This window comes from Phyllostomus hastatus, unplaced genomic scaffold (genome assembly GCF_019186645.2).
Source record: "Phyllostomus hastatus isolate PE091 unplaced genomic scaffold, TTU_PhHast_1.1 phas_scaffold_501, whole genome shotgun sequence".
NCBI lineage: Eukaryota > Metazoa > Chordata > Mammalia > Chiroptera > Phyllostomidae > Phyllostomus > Phyllostomus hastatus.
Window position 1 is genome coordinate 46,641,467 of NW_025334033.1, and position 23,422 is coordinate 46,664,888.

Below are 23,422 nucleotides of genomic sequence, written 5' to 3' on the forward strand. Positions count from 1 at the left end.
TGAGTTGGTCCCCATCGGACTGTGAACGCCAACCACACACATCGCACGCCACTTGCCTGGGTGGGCACATGGACTGCTACACGTGCACACACGAGCACACGTGTGCACGCGTATGTGAGACTCTGCTGCCTTTCTAGTCCCACCATCCGAGGCTTGACCAGAGAAAGACCGTGGCGGGCGGGGGGCACTGGGCGTGGGTTCCAGAAGACCTCCCCTCAGCGGCCCCAGACGGGGAGATGGCCACGACTAGAAGAGTGCATGAGTCTGGAGGAATCCCCCTTCCTCCTCAGGAGAGGGTGCAGACTCCCCTGCCCACGGCCTGCTTAGCTCGAACCACTGCCTGAACCCTGAGAAGTGGTTGCGGGCAACTCTGGGTGAGGGCCCTGACCCAGGACATGAGAAGAACACCCCCAGATCCACCCCCCGCCACTGCCCCTCCCCCCAACTGGTAGCCCTGTCCACAGAGGTGGACGGAAAGTGCGTGGAATGGCTGCAGCAGGGATGAGTGAGAGGGACGAGGGAAGCGGGCATGGCGACAGGTGGTGTGAGGTTCGGGAGGGAGAAAAGCAGGCTGCACACGCGCGCACACTCTCACACACGTGCACACACACTCCCTTCCGAGCACTGTCATCAGCCAGGACACAGGGAAGGCTTCAGAGACAGGGAAGGCCAGTGCCAACAGGCATGAAGCCCAGGGTGGAACCCTTGAAAGAGGGGAGAGAGGGGGAGGGGAGCTGGAAAGAGGGGGAGCCACGGCGGAGAGCTCGGCCCAGCCGTGGACTCGGGCAACCAGACTGTCTGTGCTCATCGGGGCTGGGAGCCCACCGAGGCAATAGATCAGTGCCACTCCCATCCTGGCTGAGGGTGGGGGTGAGAGGGGCTGGCAGCAACTGACGAGAGGGAGCAGCAATAGCAGAGGTGGACGGAGGGGAAGAGGGAGCCAGAGGCAGGCCAGGGAAGAGGCTGAAAGGGGCTGAAGGAGCCGGGCATCCTGGGAGGAAGGTGAGGCGGCCTGTGGGTGCCCATCCAGGCCCGGAGTAGGGCGGCCACTAGCCCAGGGGGCCGGTGCCTGTGTGTAATTTTTTAAAGGCACCTCTTCCTGAAGGTGCGCCACTGAACAAAGGTCACCCTGATCACATAAGAAGACGCTGTTGCTGCCGCACGCAGGACTTGGGGGATGCGCTTTCACACCTCCACTGTCTCTGGGCACACAGGGCGCCCTGTGCTCGGTGCAGCCTGCACCACCGCCCGGGCGGGCCTGGCGGGCAGGGCCAGGCAGGGCTCTGAGCCTCCGGCCCAAACACCACCAGGGAGAGGTCAGGACGACTCTGCTCTGCCCGGGCTGCCAGATTATTTGAGAGGACAGCCTTGCCTCCATGGGGAGGAGAGAGACAGAGGGGTGACAGGGGCCTGGGTATTTACGGGGTGACTCAGGAACCACAGCCAAGAGCTGTGCTGTGTGGGATAGGGCTCTTATCCTGGGAAGGAGCTGGAACCACAAGATTCCTTCGGGTTTGTGACATTCACTGTGCCCGCGGGGCAGGACGGGGGGCAGGAGGCCATCCAGAGGCTACGGTCCTCTGGCACCTTCGAGTGTCCTGGCCGAGGCTCAGAGAGCACCCTGCCCCCAGAGGAGGCGGCTTCTCTAATCGCCCCTTTCACTCGAGGCTGGGTATCCGGGGAGGAGGAAGAGGTGGGCGGGGGGAGCGGGCGAGGCCGAGGGGAGCTCACCTTCTGCGCACCGAGAAGGCGCGGCAGTGACGTGACCACTAGGTCACGTGGCCTTCCCATCCCGCCTACACATCTGCACAGAGAAGGAGAACAGGTTGAGAGGAGGAAGTGGGCGGCAGCAGCGCAGAATAAACCACCTCAGCCACGGTGGACAGAAAGAACACCGGACGGACAGACAGAAACGAGGGAATGGGCAGATAGAGGGGAAAATGAGCCAGTGTGAAGAGAAAGGGGTGGGGTGGGAGAGAGCACAGGCTGAGACAGGGGAGGGAGAGAGAGCGCGTGGGGGAAGACTGGGCAGAGGGTGGCCGTGGGGAGAGCGCCCCCTGCAGGCATGTCAAGATGGGTCACTCAGATGCCACGCTGAGGATGAAAAATTTGCCTGAGCACAGGACAGGTCCACGGCTAAAGCCATGAAGGCCAAGCCTGGGGTTCCGAGTCTGTGGCAACCTGGGTGTCGTGCTTCTGGGGTCCTGCCTGTGAGAGACCTTAGAAGAGGGGCTTCCGCTGCCTGCACTAACTTGGTAAGAGGAACATGCAAATCTCCGATGTCTGCAGGGTGGATGCCACCCTGCAGTTGTGCTGCCCTCGCCCAGAGCAGAACTGGCACAAATGGCCCTTAACCCCAGGCCTCCCCCAGCAAAACTGGGCAGGGACACTTAAAAAGGCTCACAGCTGCCCACCCCCGCCCGCCCGTCCGCCCTCCCTCCCTCCCAGGGGTGTGCTCATGTCCAGGAACACAGAGGGCAGAGTGATCCCAATGGGGCTCCTGGGCTGCATACAGGAGGAAGCACCAACGGGGCTGCACACGGACCTGCTAAGTCACGTCTCCGAGCAGGAGAAGCAGGGGCTTCCTGACACCTTTGCAAAATCTGTCAGTGAAGACAGGAGACAGCTCCCCAGGTCTGCCCCCCGGGGAGTCCCGCTGCCCTGATAAAGCCTGTAGCTCCACACAGGTGGTCCCAGGGGGCTGCTGCCCACTGCGCCCCCCCAAAGCCGCCCCTGGCTGACTTCACCCATGCAGCCCTTCCTGCTGAAGACAGCTGCCTGGGCCCCAGAAGGTGAGCTCTCACCATGTCTTCTCGGAGAGAGCAGAGGAAGACGAGAGAAAGACCGGAGACTCAGGGCGGGAGAGGGCTGAGCAAGAACACGCCACGTGGGCACCAGGGGCTAACGCTACCCCGTCTAGAGATGGCCCATCCAGACCTTGCCGCCAGGGGGAGGTGGGGGGCGGGCAGGAGGGCACGGTTTTGGGTCTGGCACGAGGTGTGCGGGGCGAGGAAGGAGCAGGGGCCCCCGGTACCTTCTGGGCGCCAGAGAAGGCATGGTAGAAGCTGGACACGTAGGTCATGATGGCTTTCTCATCCGGTCGGGCGGTGCCAACGATGTCTGTCAAGAAAAACCCGAGTTAAAGGCAGCTGGGGAACACACGAGACGCTCCAAGAACCACCCAGTCTTTGTGCCCAAACTGGGCCTGAACTGAACCAGCTTCTGCATTAGCTTCCACTTGACAGGACAAGAAAGGCAGAGGACTGGAAGGGTGCCCCGAGGAAGCAGCCAGACAAACCAGGACAAGTAACACTGACTGGGACAGATGGCCCAGGTACTGCAACAAGTTCAATGTCAGAAATAAGAAGGGCAGGAGAAACACAGTGACTGAGTGCCACGTGCAGACCTTGGTCGGACAGTGGATGTATCGAGGCCTCACGGTCAATTTGCAAGGTGTGAACACTGCTTTATATTTTAAAGACACACAGTCTGAAGTATGTAGCAGTGAAATGCTGTGACGTCTGGAATTTGCTTTAAAACATTTCAACAAAGAAAAGGAAAAGCTGAGAGAAAATCTCAGTCATTGTTGTAACCGGATGACGGCTGCAGGGAAGTGCATCACACTGTTCTCTCTGCGTCTGTCTCTATTTGAAAACGCCCCTCACACAGACAGCTACGGCCCCAGACGATCACATCTCCCATCCAGTCTCCAAAGGGGCCACTTGTCTTTCCAAAAAGTCATCTGCTTTTCCGTAAGCACCCGGTCTCCCCACACCGTCCCTCACGAAGTTGCGTGTGCACACAGACCAGTCGCTAGGTTACTCCTCGCGGCAGACTCCCATGCGGGTGCGATGCCCATGTTAGTAAGCTTGCTGGCTTCTCTTTTGTTCGTCCGATTTTGTCAGCCTAGCTGACGGGGCCCTCGCTGGAGAACTTAGGAGGGACGAGGGGGAAGGTTCCCCCCCCACACAACAAAAGAACCCTTGTTCCACACCAGCACCCGCCACCCGACTCCAAGACAAAGGGGAGACCCATCTGTAGATGGTCGGTGAGGAGACCGCTCCCCGAGCACTTCCCAGCACCAGCTCTCACCTCGCCCTTCAAACCCCAGGGAACCGTTCCCTGGCAGGCAGGGGACCCCAACCTCCCAGCGAGGTCCCCCAGACCGGGCTCCTCCCTTCCCACCTCGGGCCGCTGAGAGAAGAGCTAGGGCCCAGACGGAAAGCCTTTACCTTCAGCATCCAGCATCTTGGGGATGTCCAGGTACTTCTCCGCCACGTCGAAGGCTGTGTTCAGGTTTGTGAGAGGGTCGTCCTGGGGGGCGGCAGGGAGGGAGGGGTTAGAGGGTGGGAGTTGTGACGAGACACCGGCCGCCCCCATCTGGGCGATGCCAGATCTCGGGGGTGGAGGCACCGCTGCAGCCCTCCCGCGGCAGCCCCGCGGCAGCCAGCTCTGGGTGCAGATGGCCGGCCTCGCTGCCAGGGCTCCCTGGCCGGGGGGTTAAAATGCCACCTCTCCTCCTGAAGCCTCAGTTTCTCTGTCAGAAAAATGGGGTGAACGGGACAAAGAATACTGGCTTGTCGCCCAAGAAAGAAGGGCTAAGAAGTGAGCGTGAGAGCAGGGCACTGGCCTGGGAGCCATTGTCTTGGCCTCTGGTCTCAGCTCTGCCACCAGGGACGGGACTGGGAAGTGTCCTGACCTTGGCTTCCCCACCTGCTACTGAAGAGTTGGACTAGGTGCTCTCAAGCTGCTTTGGGGCTCCCGCCAACAGCCGCAGCCTTCTGGCTATTCTGATTTTTGCAGCTTTCTCAAGGAAACCTATTTGGTGCTGGCAAGGATGTGGGGGGACTGGAACCCGGTGCTCTGCTGGTGGGACGGCACACCGGTGCAGCTGCCGTGGAAGACCGTGCAGAGGTTCTTCAAAAAGCTACACACAGAACCGCCACGCGACTCGGTGCCACGGGGTGAGAAGAGCTCTGGAGGCGACAGCGGTGATGGCCTCGCCCCAGTGCGGCAGGGGGTGCTGGCCGCCGCCACGCCACACCACGCACTCAACGGTGGTCGCAGCAGTGAATTCTGTGTTATGTGCACTTTACCACAATTTAAACAAAATGTTTAGTGTGGGAGACAACCCACAACTCAGTGCGGGGAGATCCTTGTAGGGCCCCCCACTGTATTCTTGGTTCCCCAGAATAATCTCAAGCAAACTGGTTTTGTCATTCTGGGACTCAGTTTCCCCATGTGCTCAGGTGGGACTCACAGGATACAAAAAAAAAAAAAAAAAAAAGCATTTATTTGGGATGCTTTCAGGGAAGAAATTGTTCAAAATAGAGAAGGTGGAACCCTCTTGGGAAAGTCTCCAACAGCCCCCAGAACGATAAAAATGCTGCCAAGAAGCGAAGGTCGTTTCCGTCCAGGGCCTCAACAGTCCCCGGGTCAGGGGTGCCTGCCATCTGCCCCACCCAACCCCACGGCCTGCCAGGACCCCACGCCCACCACGGCTGGTGCAGGAGGAAGAGCCTCCCGTCAGGGCCCCTCAGCTCTCCCCCACGTCCAAGCCCCCGAGGCCCCAGCACTGTGTGCTTTCTGGAAAGTACCCATGGTTCAGTGGGGCCAGGTCTGTGCTAGGACTTGGGTTGGATTTTATTTATTTACTTTTTTATCCTCACCTGAGGATATGATATTTTATTGATTTTAGAGAGAGAGGAAAGGGGAGAGAAAGAGAGAAACATTGATTGGTTGCCTCCCCCCCACACACACACTCCAAAAGGGGATGGAACCCACAACCTAGGTACGTGCCCTGACTGGGAATCGAACCCACAACCTTTTGATGTATGGGACGATGCTCCAACCCACTTAGCAACCTGGCCAGGACCGGGGTGGGTTTTACCGATGCTACTGAATTAAACAGAAGGGGAGACAGACAAGTGAAACAGGGAGAAATGAAGAGACCCAGAGAGGGACAGAGGGTGGGGACAGAGCTGGCCCTGTGTCAGACAAAGGCCACTGACCCCTAACTCCTGAATGGTGGGGGCACCTGGAACCTGTGGGGGGATGGGCGGAGGGACCACATGGCCCAGTCAGCCCGGCCCCGCTGGACACGGGGGTGGGGCCCGCTGTGGACAGACTGGCCACCGCCGCCCCAGCACGGCCGCACAAGGACACACACACTGACACTGTCGCCGAAGGGCAGCGGCTGAACAGCACGAACAGCTCAGAGGTACATGATGACGCCTTTAAAAGAAAAACTGCCACCACCAGGACTTCCGTCCTCTGCCCTGACTGATTTGGCCATGTAGTTTTCAGGTGGTTCAGGGAGTTTTTACATGAACTTTGTTTGTTTGTTTGTTTGTTTGCAAAGCTGCTGAGTTGGAGAGCTGGGATCCTCCTATGCCCCGAGAGGGTAGCTTGGAGTTGCCAGCAGCCTGTCAGGCCCTATCACCCTAAAGATGTCTGATCCCCAAGGGACCAGCCTGGGACAGGCTGCCCCCGTCTGCCCACACCTGGGCACAGCCACAAGCAGGGTCAGGCGGTGGGCGCCTCTGCCCCCAAGGCTGGGCCCTTCTAGGTGGGCAGAGGCCCCAGCCTCAAGCTTTGGCCCAGTTTAGGATGCCCAGCGGGGATGGGAACCTGCTCCTTCCTCCCGCACAAGCCCTTTCCGGCAGCTCACTCCTGCACACCCGGGAACCAGAGAGCCTGACGCTGCCACAAGTGGCCAGAGAGGCCCCCACACCAGCAATGTCAAAGCTTGGCCACTGAGAGGCGCCAGAGGCCGCTCATGGGGGCACAGGTTAGGGGGGCTCTTCACTGAACACTGCGCTCTCCACATGTCAAAGTCAAGTGGAGAATACAAGAACAGTCATTCCTAGGAGCTGTCCTGCTCAGGGATTCGAGCACAGACCGGCAACAGTCCAACCCGAGCTGCAGATCAACTGGGGGCACAGGGAAGGCTCCAGGGGGCCTCTCCCGAGATGCCCGTGCCACATGCTGAGGCATGGGAGGGACCGAGAGGGGAGATGGGCTGAGCACAGTCTCCAAGGTCTGGGCCAGCCTCCCTTAACCAACCCTGACCCTAGGAACCACCATGAGGGTGTACACCTAGCTCCTACCTCCTAGTCTCCTGGCTCAACATGCACACACACGCACACACACACTCACGACAATCCCCCAACAGCTTCAGGACAAAATATAAATGAAATCAAGCAGCAGCAGAAGAAAATCCTGCACCTGAACTTCAGCACTGAGGGACGCAACATCTGCCACGGGCACCTGCCTAGGACTGCACAGCGCGTCTCAGACACAGCTGGGACACACGCATCCACGGCTGTGCAATATTTTAAATTGTGACAGTAACAGATCCACCTTACAAAATGCAGAAAACGGGAGCAGAAACCCTCCACTCATTCCTCCACCCTCACAGGATGCTGCAGTGGCTCTCACACTTCCCTCGTGGGCTGTGAGTGTGGGCAAGCACACGCATGCTATGTGCGTGTGGCGCTGAGGTGGCCCTAACAGTGAAGGGGTTTTCTCTTACTTCTAAACAGGCTGTCTTCTTGGCTAACCTATGGAGGCTGACACCCCTCATGCTGGACACGGGCTCTCAGAGCAGGGGCCCCGCCCCGCCCTGCCCCTGCCCACTAGGGACGAGCGGCCGGGAGCTGGCAGTGGGCAGTCAGGTGAGCGCACGTACCTTTCGCAGCTTCCCGTAGTCAATCAGTTCAGGCCGGTGTCGGTGGATCAAGGCACAGAAGCCAAGGCCATCCTTCCAGCTGCCCGGGGGAGAGAAAGGGGGGCAAGCTGGTGAGTGGAGCCAAGCACTCACGACGGGGAGAGCGCTAAGCAGGGGGCGGTCTCCCTTCTCCCAGAGGTGGTTACATAACCCTTCAGAGCAGGAGCCGGGAGAAGACAGGTTGGGCGGGAACTTTTCTATCTGCCACAATCCCAGGTACTTGGCTCAAGACTCTAAGGGGCTTGGCAAGTCAATACACCTGCCGCATCCCACGCTACCCTCCACCAAGGTCGGGGCCTTGTCTGCTGTGTTCTGGAGCCCAAGGCTGGAATTTCCCGGACACCCTCCGCAGGAGCTCTCCAGGAGCCCGAGCACAACCAAGGTGTCAAGGCAGTAGCCGCGTCCGTCTGCGACACCGCTGGGAGGGAGAGGGGACATGGAAGGGCCGGCCACACCAGTGATGTCAAAGTTCACTTGGCCACTGAGAAGCACCAGAGGCCCCTCACGGGGGCACAGGTTAGGGGGGCTCTTCACTGAACACTGCGCTCTCCACATGTCAAAGTCAAGTGGAGAATACAAGAACAGTCATTCCTACACCCCCTTTCCACAGCCAGTGACCTCTTCCCCAAAGGCCTCTGCTCTGTGCTGGAGCTGAGACGGGCCCAGCCAGGGGCCTGCGGGGCTTTGCGGCTCTGTAAGAGCCCCTCTCTCCCAGCCACTCACCTGATGTGGAAGTTCTGGATGTTGACGTTTTTGTACGGGGCCGTCTTCCTCTGACACCACAAGAGCAGCCCTTCCTTCGCCGAAGTCTCTGTGGCGAAGGGAACGGCAGGCAGAGAGGTCAGGGGGCTGGCCTGGTGGAAGGAGGGCCATCACCTCGGGGGAGGCCCCACTCGGCCACACTGTTTCCCACGGGGGGCTCACACAAAGACCCCTAGATTCCAGCCCTGCTGCTGCCAGGCCACGAAGTCTATTTCCTTGACAAAGGCTGAGAATGCATCTGACGTAGAAACAAGCCAGGAAGCTTTTCAGGGCCAGCCACATCATGCATTGAAATGCGATGACGGCCTTTAAGGCAAACTCCCTGACATTCCCTTTGATTCAAGAAATGGTAACGATACAAAATAAGGTGGCGACCTACGTCAGGTGGCCACTTTGGGAAGGTTCGACTGGCCTGTGAAGTCTGAAATCCAGGAATCTCTACACAGGGGCGCCTGTGCCCTGCTTGTGCTGTGCACACGGCCACATGGGAAGGAAGCATGAGGACTCTAATGACGATTTAGTATTCACCTTAAAAAAAGGTTTCCTTACATTTGATGCATCGATCACCAGCGTTGCTGTGTGTGTGAAGTGGACACATGCCTATCAGATAAGGCAGGTCAGTACTGGAGGGGACTGGGGGCTCCCAGAACAGGAGGGCTGCCGACCACACTGCCCCCATGTGTTAGCATCTGGGAACTGCAGATTATAGAACCCAGTGATGGGGCTTCCTGGATGATCCCATTTACTTTCAATTCACAACATGGTCTTTAAAATGATGTTAAACGATTCAGACAAAGATAATACAATCATTCAAGCACAAACAATTTTAAAAAATCAGCAAAGCTAATGTTTCTACTCTTAGTTCAAGCTCTTTGTCAGCTATATTCCAAGATTAAAACAATAACTACTTAATCAGAGCTGACAAGAAGTCTGCCCCAAAGAATCAAACTCACCAGGAAGGCTATTTGAAAAAGGGATTCATATCCACCATCGCTAACAAGAACCATGCCCCAAGTGACCGGCCGCTATGGGCATCTCTTTAACCACTTCCACCCTGAACACGGAGTATTTATAAACCAAATTTAGATCTCCACCTTGTTGTAATCACTAAGTGTCAAGCCAAGATTTCCATAACAAAGCAATTGAGTCCACATTGTTCTCATTACAAAGTTACTTTGAACAAAAATCTTTTCAAGATTTCTTTCAAATTTCCGTTAAAATGAATTAAAAAGTCCAAGATTCCATTGAAATGAGCTAAAAGTATTATTACCTACATCTCATCTTTTTAAATATTTGTTTTTGTGCTTGTAATATGTGTGGAAATACATAGACATAAATTATGATGAAATAAACCCACACATCACCTGGGGTGTGGAATCAAAAGTTTAAGAGAGCTCAGCCACGGATGGGTGGTGGCCCCTTGCAGATCTGCCAAGTGGCCACCAGAGGGTGCTGTGGGAGCAAAGGGGGAGACCAGGGATCAGCTCAGCATCCCAGGAAGCCCTCCTGGCGGCCATTCCCCTACTTTTTCAAGATTTAACAATCCAAGAGCCAGGCAGGGTTTACGATACATTTCCCCACAGCAACCTTGGCTTTCTCAAAGTGGGGAGTTTCCCAGGGACCAAAACACCTGTGGGAACCAGCACCCCAAACAGTTCTTAGTGGTCTACAGGCTACGAGCAAGGACAACTGCCAGAAATGGCCAGAAACGCAGGATGTGGCCCTCAGTCAAGGTCAGAGGCTCTCTATCTAGGCTGAGCCCGGGGAGGAAAACGGGACGGTGGAGGCATGGAGTGGTGGGGGGTGGGGTGCGGGCTGGGGACATCACTGCGCAGACAGGCAGAAGACCTACCTTCCACGGAGATGTCCTGGATGGCAAAGCGGAGGATGATGGTCCAGATCATGCCCAGGGTCATTTTCACATTCCCATCCACGATTTCTACAAAAACAGCAGCAGGATGGGTCTTAGAAGGGGCAGAGGGACCATTCCCTGAGCTGCCCTTCACCTGGTGCGCCACGGAGGGAACCAAAGCCACACTGTTCCACTTCTAGAGGGAAGTCAGTATAGTTTTTAAAGTTAGTGCAATTAAGTTTTGTGGGTGACAAGATCTGGGGGTGTCCTGGGGGCACACGCTGGGGGTGGTCGATTCCACTGGGTACGTCAGGACAGGAGACAGAGGAGGAGGTGTCTTAAACCCTGGGCGGTGCTCACCAGCCTGACAAAGAGCGAGAGGGTTCCTGAGCCATCATGGATGTGCCAGCAACTCTGAGCTAAGGACCTCTGGGTGCCCATGCAGGCTACAGAGCGCAGCCAACCTAACCCGCCATCCTGCAGGGCCCACTAACGCCCACACCCACCTCATACTGCCATTGGCTGGGGAGCCTTTAGTACAAACATCACACCGCTTGAAGATCACAACTACGAGATACCGCACTAAATTCAGTCTAGGCAGCCGCACTTTTTCAACTTCTAAAATAATGCTATAAATCCGATGAAGTCACTTTTCCCCTGCCAGGCAGTACAAACATAAAGGTAACCCCTATGTGGAAGAGCCTGAGGCACAGAGCCAGGCGTGGTCTTGGGGGCTGAACGCTGACAATCAAAGGTGGATGCCTCAGCCTCACCCGCTTCCAGGCCAGCAGGCGGCCCCCTGGCCCTGTGGTAAGGTCCTCTCAGTTAAGAGTGAGGCACCCAAAGAAGCAATCTCAATCTCTCTCTCAGTGTCTCTCTCTCTCTCTGTGTCTCTCTCTCTCCCTCTCTCTCTCTCTCTCTCTCTCTCTCTCTCTCTCCCTGCAACACTAGTGTTTGGGGAGATGCGACAGAATCCCGAGAAGGGGCCACACTGCTAGGCACTCCTGCTTCCCCAAGCCCACACCCACTCGAGTTTGCTTCCCACCAGCCCCTTAAACCAGAGTGGATCCCATTAAGGAAATTACACTTGAAGTCCTCATTCCCTTTCTTATAAGGGAGAGTAAAATTACAGCTGCTGTGTGACCCACGAGGCACAGGGCACTCCAGCTGACCCCTGGGGGTGGGAGACTCTGCTGCGCCTACACTGGGAGCACCGTGGACGGGGGACAAGATGGAACTCTTCCTGCTCTCAGGGGGGCTCCACGCTCCCGCCAGAACCCCAGACACCAGCCGGGCCCAGGCCTGGCGGTGGGGGGGGCGGGTGTTGGGGAGTGCCTGGGAAAGAGACACAGGTTGCTGTAGCGGCACGGGACCACCTCCCTGAACAAGTACGACAGCCAGCTGGCTCTTTGCAGGGGGCGGGGGTGGGGGGGCCGCCAGTGGAGTCAGTTAACATTCAGCTCATAAAGGTTAGAGATTTTTTAGGTGCCTTTCATCACTTGTGACTTCTAACGGTTTCACATCTGTAACATTTAAAGAGTTCATATAAATTGATCAGAAAAAAGCCTAAATCCATAATAAATAGGCAAAAGACATGAACAGATACTTCATGAAACATGAAATAGAAATAACCCATTTGTAGGATGTTCAATCTCATTTACAATAAAAAAAAAGCAAACATACACCTTGGCGATAACAAGGCTACTACACCGTGGCTAGAAGTGGACACTGGCTTTAAAAATTTTTAAAAAAGCTTTCTGGGAAATAATTTGGCAACAGCAGCAAGCATCTGAAAGCCGTTTAACTTCCTGAGGGTCAGGTTCTACTCCTAGCAATCCGTCCCTGGCCGAAGACGTGACATGCAGAATAAGGCTCTGTGTGCGGTGCTCGCTGTGAGGTTGTCTATCACAGCCCCAAACTGGAGGTCGTGTGAAGGCACAAAGCACAAGGTGTCACTGAGTAAATCCCCAGACCCCGTCACCTCTCCGCTCAAAACCTCCGTGCCTTCCCCTCACTCAGAGTCAAGGCCGGTGGCTGGCTGGGCCCCTCTACTCACCCCTCTCCAGCCACAGCTCTCCCCTGCCTGGAGACCCACGTGGCCAGCCCCTCAACTCCCTCCCGTGTCCACTCACCCTTCACCTTCTTACCGGGTCCCTCCTTGACCACCCACTTTGCTCCCCCCTTTATTTTTCTCCGTCTGATATAGGTACGTGTGTATTTGCTCTCTCCCCTTCTAGAACATCAGCTCCAGGAAGGCAATGATTTTTTTCTGTTCTGCATCCCTGCCTAGAGCCCGGCGCAGTGCCTAGCACAGAGAAAGCCCCCACCAGCATCTGCTGAATGAACGAACAAATGGAGGGACAGCACACTAGTCACACTCGGGTGAGTGAGCAGGGGTAACGCAGGCCGGCTAGCCGGAGAGTGTAACAGGAAGGACCCAGGTCTGGGACGGCGCACAGCTGGGCCCAGCAATAGCTGATGAACACAGCCATGAAAGTTACATCCACAAGTTTCCAACGACTTGGGGAAAATCTTTTTACAGTAATATGGAAAGTAGAAAAAGCAGCCACAAAGTTTTACGAACAGCATCTTGAACACAAGGGGTAATGTGTTTTCAAGTCTAGAAAAAACTCCAGTGGTAATGATGCTGTCACTTGGGCTTTCCAGGGGAGCAGGCTGCCGTGCTGGCCCCCCTACCCTAACGGGAACGCCCCGTGCCCCACTCCGTGCCCCCCACACGCTGCCCCACTTGTAAAGGCCGAACACCCAGGCCTCCCACAGCCCTGGGCTCGGTGCCCCCTGCCCTAATGCAGACAAGGCAGCTCCGTTCCTGGGTCTCGCCTGCTCACTGCTCAACTCCACCCCCAGAAAACTCCCGGGGACTTTTACCTCCTGAGTGCACACTCTCGCCACAGAAGCGGCTTCACTCCCGAAAACAGAGGAGCTAAGTACACGCAAAGAGACGGTGTGTTCAGAGACCACCCTGTGGACCCCCAGCCCCAGCACCCGCCCGACCCCCGTCCACCCTCAGCGTGCCACCAAGGCACCTCTGTTTGCCGCAGGGACGCCCCACCTCACAGGAAGCTTTATGTCAAGAGGCTGCCAGGAATGCTGGGTCCCAAAGGAGTGTTGCAAGGCCACACATGGGCCCTGGGGGAAAAACACAATGACAGATCAACGACATCTGCCCCGGGGGTAGGAGGGAGTGGAGGCAGGCTCCTGCCATTCCTGGCTACAGGAGCTACTACAGGAACTACGGGGCTGCTCTCACCCTGGGGGTTTACTTGAAACCTGCCCCTCCCCTCCCCGCACTCGGCCCGCTGGGGTCCAGGCATCGGTGCGGGAGGGACTCAGAGAATAGAAGGAATGACACCGAGGGGATCCCACAGGAGTCACCACCTCCAAGACCAGCGCTGCACCTCCGGCAGCCCACGCCCTGGCACCCTAGGGACAGACTCTGCTAAGTCATCACCACCCCCGCACGCTCTTGGCACCCAGAGCCATCCCACTTCCCCTGCCTGAAGGGCTAACCAATCCTGCTTGCGTCCTCTCACCTGGTTACCTCTCAACCACTCACCCAGGTCAAGGCCCGGTCCCAGGAGCCCAGACATTTTAGAATCGAGGATCATACAAGACACCTGAAGTATCTACACTAGCCCCTCCCTGGGGCTGCCTCCTGCCTCCGTCTGAACATCTCCAGGGACGGGGAACGGGTGGCCTCCCCAGAGCCCGAAGTCCCTTCCTGAAGGTCTCCCTTCAGGCCTGGTCCTGCCCTTCAGGGTCGAGCAGAGAGTCTAGTCCTTGCAGCAAGTGACGGTCCTTCAAAGGCCCTGGGTCTCTGCCCCGCCAGGCCTGGTCCCCACAGCGTAAGATGCTCCTCAGTGAGGACCACCAGCAAGGGCTGCCCCACCCCGAGCCCCAGGAGGGCGCACCGCAGGGGACCTGCCCGCGGCCGTGTTTCCCGGTTGGCAGCAGCGAAGGCCATTTCATTAACACACGTGAAACCCACTGGCAGTTCATCCAGTTTCCTGGCTCCGCAGAGCGGCCAGGCTGGCAGGACCCTGCTGCTCAGCGAGAACCGAGAGAGAGGATTTCAAAGCAGGAAGCCTCCGCTTAAGACACCAGCTCCCCAGGGCCGTGAGCAGGTAAGGACTGTTCTGTTTTAAAGGAGCCTTTGAAATCTTTGGAGAACCGCGGCTTTTGAGGAAGGAACTGGAAGACCATGGCCGGCAAGGTTCAGGGACTTCCCAAAGATCGGAGGTGGGGTTGGAGCTTGTGCCATCGGCCCCCACCCCTCTGCTGACCCGGCACAGCCCCCCTGACCGGGCACGTCCCAGCTGAGGGAGGTGGCACACTGAAGTCCCGTCCTGCACCCCCCGTGGGGGAGGCAGCAATGCCTTGGGGTGATGGAAACAAGCTGAGACCTCGGTTCTGGACCTGGAACCCCTGGGTTCGATCTTGGCTCTGCCACGTGGAGGCAGTCTGGCCCCGAGCCTAGGTGCAGCCACACTATGCGCTTCCACACCAGCAACTTTTCTGATCCTCGGTTCCCTGGAGGGAGAAAGTAGCTGGCGGGGCTCACTCCGCAGGCCCGCTCGCAGGAGGAGGGGACAGCCGTGCAGACGAGGCATCCTGTCCGGCCAGGCGCACATCTGGAACTCAGCAAGTGCCATTCTCTCCCTTTGGTGCTCAGTGTCTTTAAATTTTTTTTCTTAGATAGTTCAATCTACCTTTCTAAAAATTGGATTTCTGGCTTCTTTTGGGAAAAAAAAAAAAAAGGGGGGGGGTCCTGACTGGTGGTGGAGCTCAGTGTGTTGGGCATCATCCCACAAACCAGAGGGCCACCGGTTCGATTCCCAGTGAGAGCACAGGCCTGGGTTGCGGGCCAGGTCCCCAGCTGGGGTGTGTGAGAAGCAACCGATGGATGTCTCTCTCACACATCGATGTTTCTCACTCTCTCTTTCTCCCTCCCTTCCCTTCTCTCTAAAAATAAGTAAGTAAAATCTTTTAAATAATTTAAAAAAGAAAAAATAGAAGACACAGAAGTGCCGGACCTGTATTCCCACACCGCAACAACTGGCCACGTCTACGTGGCAGGCGCCCGGCCCAGAGGACCTGCTGCCCCCCAGGTCCCCCCAGTCCCCCCCCGCCCCCCCCCCACCCCACACATCCTTCACCTCCCTGCTCACGGGGCATCTGAGCTCGACCAGACCGGGGCAGCAGTTTCTTTGGCGCCTCACTCCTGCCTGGTTGAAACTTTTTCTGCCAAGCCTTTATTCCTCCCTATTAACACAAAGCATTCCTTTCTTCTCATTAAGAGGCAGAAAACATTTTCCTACTCACCAGGCAAATCACCCTGCTATGTGCAAATCCTTCAAACATTTACTAAGCGCCTACTAAGTGCCCTACGCTGCGAGGAGCTGGGGCCACCAGGGCGCAGAGGACGCGGCCTTGGCCTCACAGCTGGTGGGGCGCGAGGCCTGTGACGGCCTCAAGCTGGCCCGCGTGCCCGATAAGGCAGGAGTCAGCAAACTTTTTCTCAAAGGGCCTGACAGGAAATATTTTTGGCTTAGTCGGCCATGTGGCCTCTGTCGCAGCTACTCAGCCCTGCCCTCTGAGCGGGAAAGCAGCGAGGACAGCATGTAAACAAACCTTGTGGCCGAGCTCCAATATTTATAAAAACCCGAGGGAGCCAGCGTTGACCCCTCGGACCTCAGGTTGCAGCCGCCCATGCTAACAGGACTCCATTTGAGGTAGCGACCTGAGACCCCTCAGTGTCCAGGAAAAAGAGGAGGGGCACCTGACCGTCGTCAGCCAGAGAAGAGACCCCTCCAAGGACGTGGGTATGGAAGCAGGGCCCCACCCTCCTCTCAGAAGGCCACTCTCCAGGGCACTGCCCTGAGGCCACACAGACGGATCTGAGCTCTGGCTTTGCCACTCAGGATGGGACCTTGAGCAAGTTCCTCCATCTAGTTAGGCATCTGTTTTCTTTTTGTGAAATGGAAACAGCAATCAGAGCCAGCTCCTCAGGCTGCTGCGAGGATGACATGCGATCACCGGTGCAGGGCACCCGCTGCACACAGGGGAGTGCTCGCTAACCACAGCCGCACTTCCATCACCAATGAATGGATGAATGAATGAATGACCAAATGAATGGAGATGACTCATCTCACGACCTCTGGCACACACGGCAGGTGCCCAGGGCATCCTCGCTGAGTCCGTGGGACGCAGTCCTGAGGGGCCTGGTTATGGCATCTGTTCCGATCGCCCCGACCACCCCCCAGAGTGCTTCAGGGCTGCCACAGTGCACGCAGAAGCAGTGTACTGCCTTTTAACCATTGAGAATGTGCTAATGGTAATGGTTTAAATTGAGCTTTAAAAAACATATTTTAAGTGAAGGAAAAAGAGCCAAGATGCGCTTAATGCAATTAAGAATGCCCCTAAAGGCTTGTGGACATCGGCCTTCCCAGGCTCTGCGGATCCTTGGGGCAGCCTTCGCCCTCCATCCCCCTGTGTCTGCACCCTCCCCCAGACCACAGGGTTCTCAGCTTCGGGCACCAGAGTGCAGGAAGGCAGCGCTGCAACACGCAGGGTCCGCAGCGCTGGGGCTGGCCAAGGGGAGGCGCCGTGTGGACCAGGGAGCGGGCCTTGGTTTTCCAGGGGTAGGGCTGATGGGTGGAGGAGGCTGGGACTGGGTGGAAGGAACTGCTGTTACATGAAGAATCCACGGGGTCGACCAGATGGAGGTGTAGGGAGCCCCACTCCCAAATGCCCCCAGGGATGTTGGGGTAGAAAAGGCCCAGGGACCAGCAAAACAGCAACTCAGGCCCCAAGGTGGCAGCCAGAGGGCAGGCCTCACTCACCTTCCGCTCCGATGGACACCAGCTTGACCCCCTTGCTGGCTATGAAGTCCAGGGCCTTGTTGACATTGGAGATCTTGTGCACCCTCATTTTGCCTCTCTCTGGCTTGGCCAGGCGTTCACCTGAATACAGACCGAGAGGGGAGAGGGAAGGTGAGATGCCGTCACCCACGAGCCGGGGCTGCTCTCACGACACCCCCAGCCAGGGCACATCCGGGACAGACACACACTTGCGGGCGAATGCCGCCCTGGCGGGGAACGAGAGGGGGCGTCTCAGACCCAACTGCTCGCACCCACCCAACAACTCTGCCCGAAGCCCCTGGAATGTGGCAGGGGCTTCTTTGGGTGCCAAGAGTCTGGGGGTGAACAGAACTGGTTCCTGCCCTCGTGGACTCACGCACGGCCCAGGAGGAGAGACAGACCTTCGATAGAGAAACATGCAAATAAATATATGCAAACGCCAAGACAGAGAAACGCCTAAAATAATTGCCTGAAAAAAGGCTGCAGAAGAGGAGGGAGGGCAGCAGGGGGAGGAGTCACGCAGAGGTAGGGGAGGGCCTTGGAGAGGGAGGACAGCCGGGCCTGGGCAGCAGGGACGGTGACGGAGGCAGAAGGAACAGCCCTCGTGAAGGCCCTGAGTTCAGTCTAGTCTGGACGGTCGGGGCCTCGGACAAGGCGTGGGTTGGGCCTGGGACAGGGCGTGGGTCGCTCCAGAGGACTCTGAGAAAGTTCCCTGGGGGCTTAAAGAGAGCTGCCCACAGTGCCCCTCTCGCATCGGAGAACCAGGCTCCTGTCTCTCCTGTCAACCGTTTCCCGTGGGCACCCTCGGCCCGGCTCCAAGTCAGTCCCCACCCTTGCTCAGCCGCCGCGCCCCCACCCCTCCACCTTCCACAGGGGAGCTCCCGCGGCTCGGGTTTCAAGGCCAGAAGCTGTGTGGAAACTGGGAGAGGGGCTGGTTCTCCAAACACCCCATCAAGAGGCGTTATCCCAGAACAGAGGCGTCCAGGAACCCCCTGAAACTATCCGGAAACTGTTCATGTGCAGCACGTGTGCCCACACCTGGGGAAGCGACATGCCGCTTTCAGAGTCGCTAAGGGGTGGGAAAGCCCAGAAGGCTGAGAACCACCATCCTAAAGCCTGAAACTCAGGACTCTTGCACCTGCCTTGGTCTCCAAACCAGACCGGCCCCCTCCCCCAGGCTTGTCAGTAGTCCAGCTGAGCAGGCTCGAGGGGCCAGGCCCACCCTGTCGGAGCAGCGCGTCGCCAGGGGCCTCCCAGCTTCTAGAGGGGAACAGACTTCCTGCGCAGATGTCACCGGGCCTGGCGGCTCCCGGGGAGGCACAGCTGGGTTGTCATTAAGTCAAAACTTTCCACTTGTGGCTCTCCCAAGGCTGTGGTCACTGCCCTGCCTCCCCAGCACCCCACCGTCCTGAGCAGATGAGAAACCACAGGGGCTCCCGCCCACAGGCTGCACGGAGACAGTGCCACGTGCCCCCCACCCCCCAGGCCCCGCGGAGCCCGAGCTCCCCAGCCAGCCCACCCACAGTGCACACTGGCTGGAACAGGAATTCTCCACAAGCGACAGGAGAGGCGGCAAGGTCAGCGGTTTGCAAACTTCAGTCAGCACAAAACCACCTGGAGAACCAGCTAACTACAGAGGTCCAGCCCCCTCTCCCCCTGCCTCCTACGTGTCCGATTTAGGAGGTCTGGGGTGGGGCTTCGAGTCCTGGCGTGGGTGGCCCAGGGACCACACTTCCAGGACCTCTGCAGGCGGCGCCCCCTCCCTTCTCCTGCCGCCCCACCCAGCTCCAGAGAGGCTCAAGGAGGCAAAGTCAAGGTCTCGGTGACTCAGGAAAGAGACAAGCCCGCTTCACAGCAGAGCGCAGGTCCTCCTTGGGCACAGCCAGCCCCTCGGGGGGATGAACGCACTGGCTCTGCTGTGCGGCGGTTACAGAGGAAAGCCCACTTCGCAGCATTTGGTCACTCGGACATTTGTTGAGCGTCGCCTACATGCCAAGCACAGTTTTAGAACTGGGACACAGAGATGGGGCCGTCCCTGCCACGAGGAGCTCAGCGTGGAGCAGGGAAAAAAACCCAAGTGAGCCAAAGTGATTGAACAGTGCGGCAGAAGACTCGATAAAGGAAGCAGGGGCTGTTATTGGAGCCCGGCAGAGGGCTGTCACTCACACCGGGGTGGGAGGGCAGTCAGCGAAGACTTCCTGGAGAAGCCCTGCTCGGAGTTTTAGAGACTGAATAAAAAGAACAATGCCAGGTTTGCCTGTTTGTTTAAACTAAGGAAATATTTAAATTGAAGTGTCATGGGCGGGGGGGCAGCAACAGGGAAGGATACTCTAAAAGGTCACTGGGGAAAGCAGTATGGCAGTTCCTGAAAACATAGAGCCCCGGCCAGTGTGCCTCAGTTGGTTGGAGCATCGTCCGTGGACCAAAAGGTCATGGGTTCGATTCCCAGTCAGGTCACATACCCAGGCTGCAGGTTTGATCCCTGGTCAGAGCACAGGTGAGAGATAGATGTTTTTCTCTCTTACTGTCTCTAAAAGCAATGGGAAAATGTCCTTGGGTGAGGATAAACAAAACAAAACACCTCAAACATGGAATTACCATTCCGTCCAGTAATCCCACTTGTGAGTAGTGGAATACTACTCAGCCAAAAAAAAAAAAGGGAAGGAAATGCGGACACAGCTATAATGAGGACAAACTGAAAGACACTACGTGAAAGGACACAGGGAGTCACAAGGATAAGAGCTGCATGGTCCCACTAACTCGAGGTTCCTAGAGCGGCCACAGGCAGAGACAGAGGAGAGTGGCCGTGGTCAGGGGCTGGTCGGGGGAGGAGAAAGGGCTGGGCATTTAATGGAGGTGGAGTTTCCGTGCTGGAGCTGGATGGTGGTGACGGCTGCCCAACCACGGAAGGCAGGGAATGCCACTAGACTGCACTCACAAAAGGTCAAAATGGTACATTTTATGCTGTATACATTTTACTACTACCCCCCCCCATACACATACACAGAGATTTCACCTACAAGGGAAATAAACAGACAAAAGTATTAGGATTAAAAAAAAACAGGCAGCTAGAGCTTGTACAGAAGCGCAGCGTGCAGGGACGCAGGGGGTCTGGGGTCCGAGGCCTTTTCGGGAAGAGCCGGTGGAAACAGCAGGTGCCAGCTCACAGACGGTCCTGCGAGCTCTGCTAAGGAATGTGGGCGGCAGGCTCAAAGCCCTGGGGAGGCACCGAAGGGCCGCAGCAGGAAACGGCCTGACCGTATTTGGGCTGCTGCACGGACCCTCTGGTTGCGTGAGGTGCCAGCTGCAGCGGGAGGCGGTCGAAGGCCTCTGGCACCAACTAAGAGGGCGCTGACACAGGCCCACAGATGCCACAGCAGCCAAAGTAAAAGAAGAGCAGAGGAAGGAGCCAGAATGTACGGAACCTGAAAGGCAAGTTGAAAAGAAGAGCCTAGGCAGAGCTGTCCAGGATTCCTGGACTGGGGTCAGGGGCACAGGATGAAGACTGCAGGAGGAAGAAGGCTGGCAGCAGTCAGGAGAAGTAAGCAGTCTCGGACACGCCGAGTGGGCACTGGGGCACACCTGGGTGGGGATGCCCCGTGCAGTCCAGCAGTTAAGAAGGGGCTGGAGGGAGAAGGCTGGCCTGAGCCGAGGTCTGGGACTCACGGGCATCGTGTGGAAGATGAAGTGAAGAGAGCAGCTTGGGGCGCCCGGGGCAAGGCAAGGCTGGGGCGCAGAGGACCGCCAAACTTGCACAGGCGGTGGAGGACAGGTATTCCGAAGAAAGCTGAGGTTGCATTCCAGGGGAGCCACCCCTCTGGGTATCTAAACAATCTGGAAATTCCAAGCTGGGGGCCAGATAAGGGCCTGGGACCATGTAGCTCTAGGCCGAGAGGTTACGGTGGCGCCAAGCTTTCGGGACGGTCAGCCATGGCTGCATTCTTGACCACAGAGCTCTGGCATTTTGCAGAAGGGGCCACAGAGGCCACCTCACAAGCCCCCTCTTTTTTGCAAATGAGATACTGAGGCAAAAGGCAGCGACTTGTTCAAGGCCCCGCAGATGACCTGCAGCAGAGCCAGGACCAAAGCCTGTCTAGTCTCCTAGTCTGAAAGCACACGTCACCCCCACCTTCTTTCAAGACACCCAGGCTAGCCATTGCCCAAGGCAGAGCAGCGGCAGAGGTGCCGGGGAAGCACTCCCAAAGCAGCTGACCCAGCAGGCAGCACCTTATCCCGGGCCAGGGGGCCCTGTCCACCTGGCACTCGAGGCCAGGGGTCCACCTCACCTGAGATGACCTCCAGCAGCAGCATGAGCTTCAGGCCATCCCGGAAGTCCTCTTCGATGTTCTCGATCTGCGTCCCGGCCTTGCGGAGGTGGGAGTTGCACCACGCCGTGAATGTCTAGGCAGAGGGAAGAAGGGAGAATGGTCAGGTTCCCCATAAGTCAGGTGGTCTCTGAGGCCCCCACAAGGGCCTCAAGGCCTCTTACCACCTCTCCCTGTATAAGGCATGGGTGGGATCAGGGGATGGAGGAAGCAGTACCCTCTTTCCATGCCTCCCCCGGTCCTTCTTCCAAAGCATCATCCCCACCCACTTTAGAAGTACCAGCAACTTACTGCTTAGGTTATAAGGCTTAATTTCAATCCTTACAGTTTTAAGAAGTGCCCCAGAGATAGCATATCAAGCCATCTATTAATACCACAGGATAAATTAGTTTATTAAATCCTCATCCGCTTGGCAGTGAGCTAAGAAAAAGGATTAATCACTTTTGTTGGGGACACACTTCGGAGTCACGGTGCCAGGATAAAAAGAGAAAGGTAAATACCCCACAGTGTATCGCTGTGTCTTCGGGGTGGGGATGCAGGCACCTTGAGCTGCAAAAGCAGGAAGAATTCCAAAAAGGGAATAAAGGAAGACTAAACGAAAGACTATTGATGCGAGAGTGCTCTAGTCTGTGGGGAGTGCTCTAGTCTGTGGGGAGAAAGCAGCAACACTGCAACGCCTCTATATTGAGGAGAGGATCACAGGCCACTAACCAAGCTGTCCTGTGCCAGCAGCACCCCCTGGCAGCTTAACACGGAGAAAGGTCACAACAAACAAAAGTGTGCGCTTTGATTTTGCGCGCCCTGTCTACAACCCGGGCAAGTGTCTCTCGCCAGCTGCCACATTCCACGGGAAACAGAGATGAGAGCACTCTCCCACTTCAGAGCCAGCCCACTCCTGGGCAACCCCAACCTCTCTGCACCAAATGCCCTGGGTGCACAACTACCTGGGGGCTCAAGGGCCAATGTTCAGACCCCCACAGCACCGCCAGTCACCCAAAAGCGCGGTGGTGAGAAGTGCACTATTTCTCAGAGCAGAGGCGGCCACACTAGAAATGTTCTTCCTCCTCAGAAAGGTCACCAGACCCTTGACCCCCTCTACCACTTCCTCTTGCCCCAGGGAACACAGCAAAGGAAGTGGCAATGAATGGGCAGAAGGAAGGAACACCAGACCACTGGGGAAAAGAAATGGTTACATAGGTTTATAAGCAAGAGCTGGAAAGTCTGTGAGCAAGAAGGGGTGATGGGTCCACACAGGTGGGGAGGAGGGGGCAGTCTTTGGAAAGACTGGTGCACAGACTGGAGGTGGGCAGGGGACGCATACTGACTCATCAGCCTGGATTGTCCTCTATGTCATGCTTGGCTGACACACACTCATCTTTCAAGATCAGGCTAAGATACCACCTCCTCCAGGAAGCCTTCCTGGCAGCCACCCACCACGTCTGAGTTGGGGGCAGAGCCCACAGCATCATGCACCCACTCCATCATTGCCCGTGTCCTACTGCATGGCCCTTGCCTGTCCGCTCATCAGCTCCAATCCTCCAGACTGGGAGGGACCCAATGCTCTCCCTAGAGTCCCAGGGCCCAGAGTCAGGGACACAGCCTTGAACTAAACAGCGAAAACCCCTGCCCTGGCAGCGAACATTCTAGTGGATGTGAAAACCAGCCACTGGATGAAGGAGCAAGGGAACCCATGCAAAAAGTGGGAGGGTCCTGGCAGATCCAACGGCACCTGTGGGCAACGCTGAATGGTGGTGGCAGGGGCGGCGGGCCAGGCAGCGCTCTCTCTCGGGGACCCTCCCGAGGCCGGAGGGCAGGAGAGCGAGCCTCCGGGGCGCCCTTCCTGTGGGGCTGGTGTGGTAACACTGGCAGGGAC

At 57.2% G+C, this 23,422-nt stretch overlaps 1 protein-coding gene across 3 annotated transcripts in view; it reads right to left on the minus strand.

Moving 5' to 3' along the window:
• The window catches only part of ACTN1 (actinin alpha 1), an 88,259-nt gene that overhangs the window by 19,026 nt on the left and 45,811 nt on the right, over positions 1 to 23,422 (minus strand). For all 3 annotated transcript variants that reach the window (XM_045822261.1, XM_045822262.1, XM_045822260.1), the window contains exons 2-8: positions 21,511 to 21,625; positions 17,207 to 17,326; positions 10,344 to 10,430; positions 8,453 to 8,540; positions 7,691 to 7,769; positions 4,233 to 4,314; positions 3,035 to 3,120 (exon numbers count right to left, since the gene is read on the minus strand). In XM_045822261.1, coding sequence (XP_045678217.1) covers positions 3,035 to 3,120; positions 4,233 to 4,314; positions 7,691 to 7,769; positions 8,453 to 8,540; positions 10,344 to 10,430; positions 17,207 to 17,326; positions 21,511 to 21,625 — 657 coding nt within the window. The remainder of the gene's footprint in view (positions 1 to 3,034; positions 3,121 to 4,232; positions 4,315 to 7,690; positions 7,770 to 8,452; positions 8,541 to 10,343; positions 10,431 to 17,206; positions 17,327 to 21,510; positions 21,626 to 23,422) is intronic.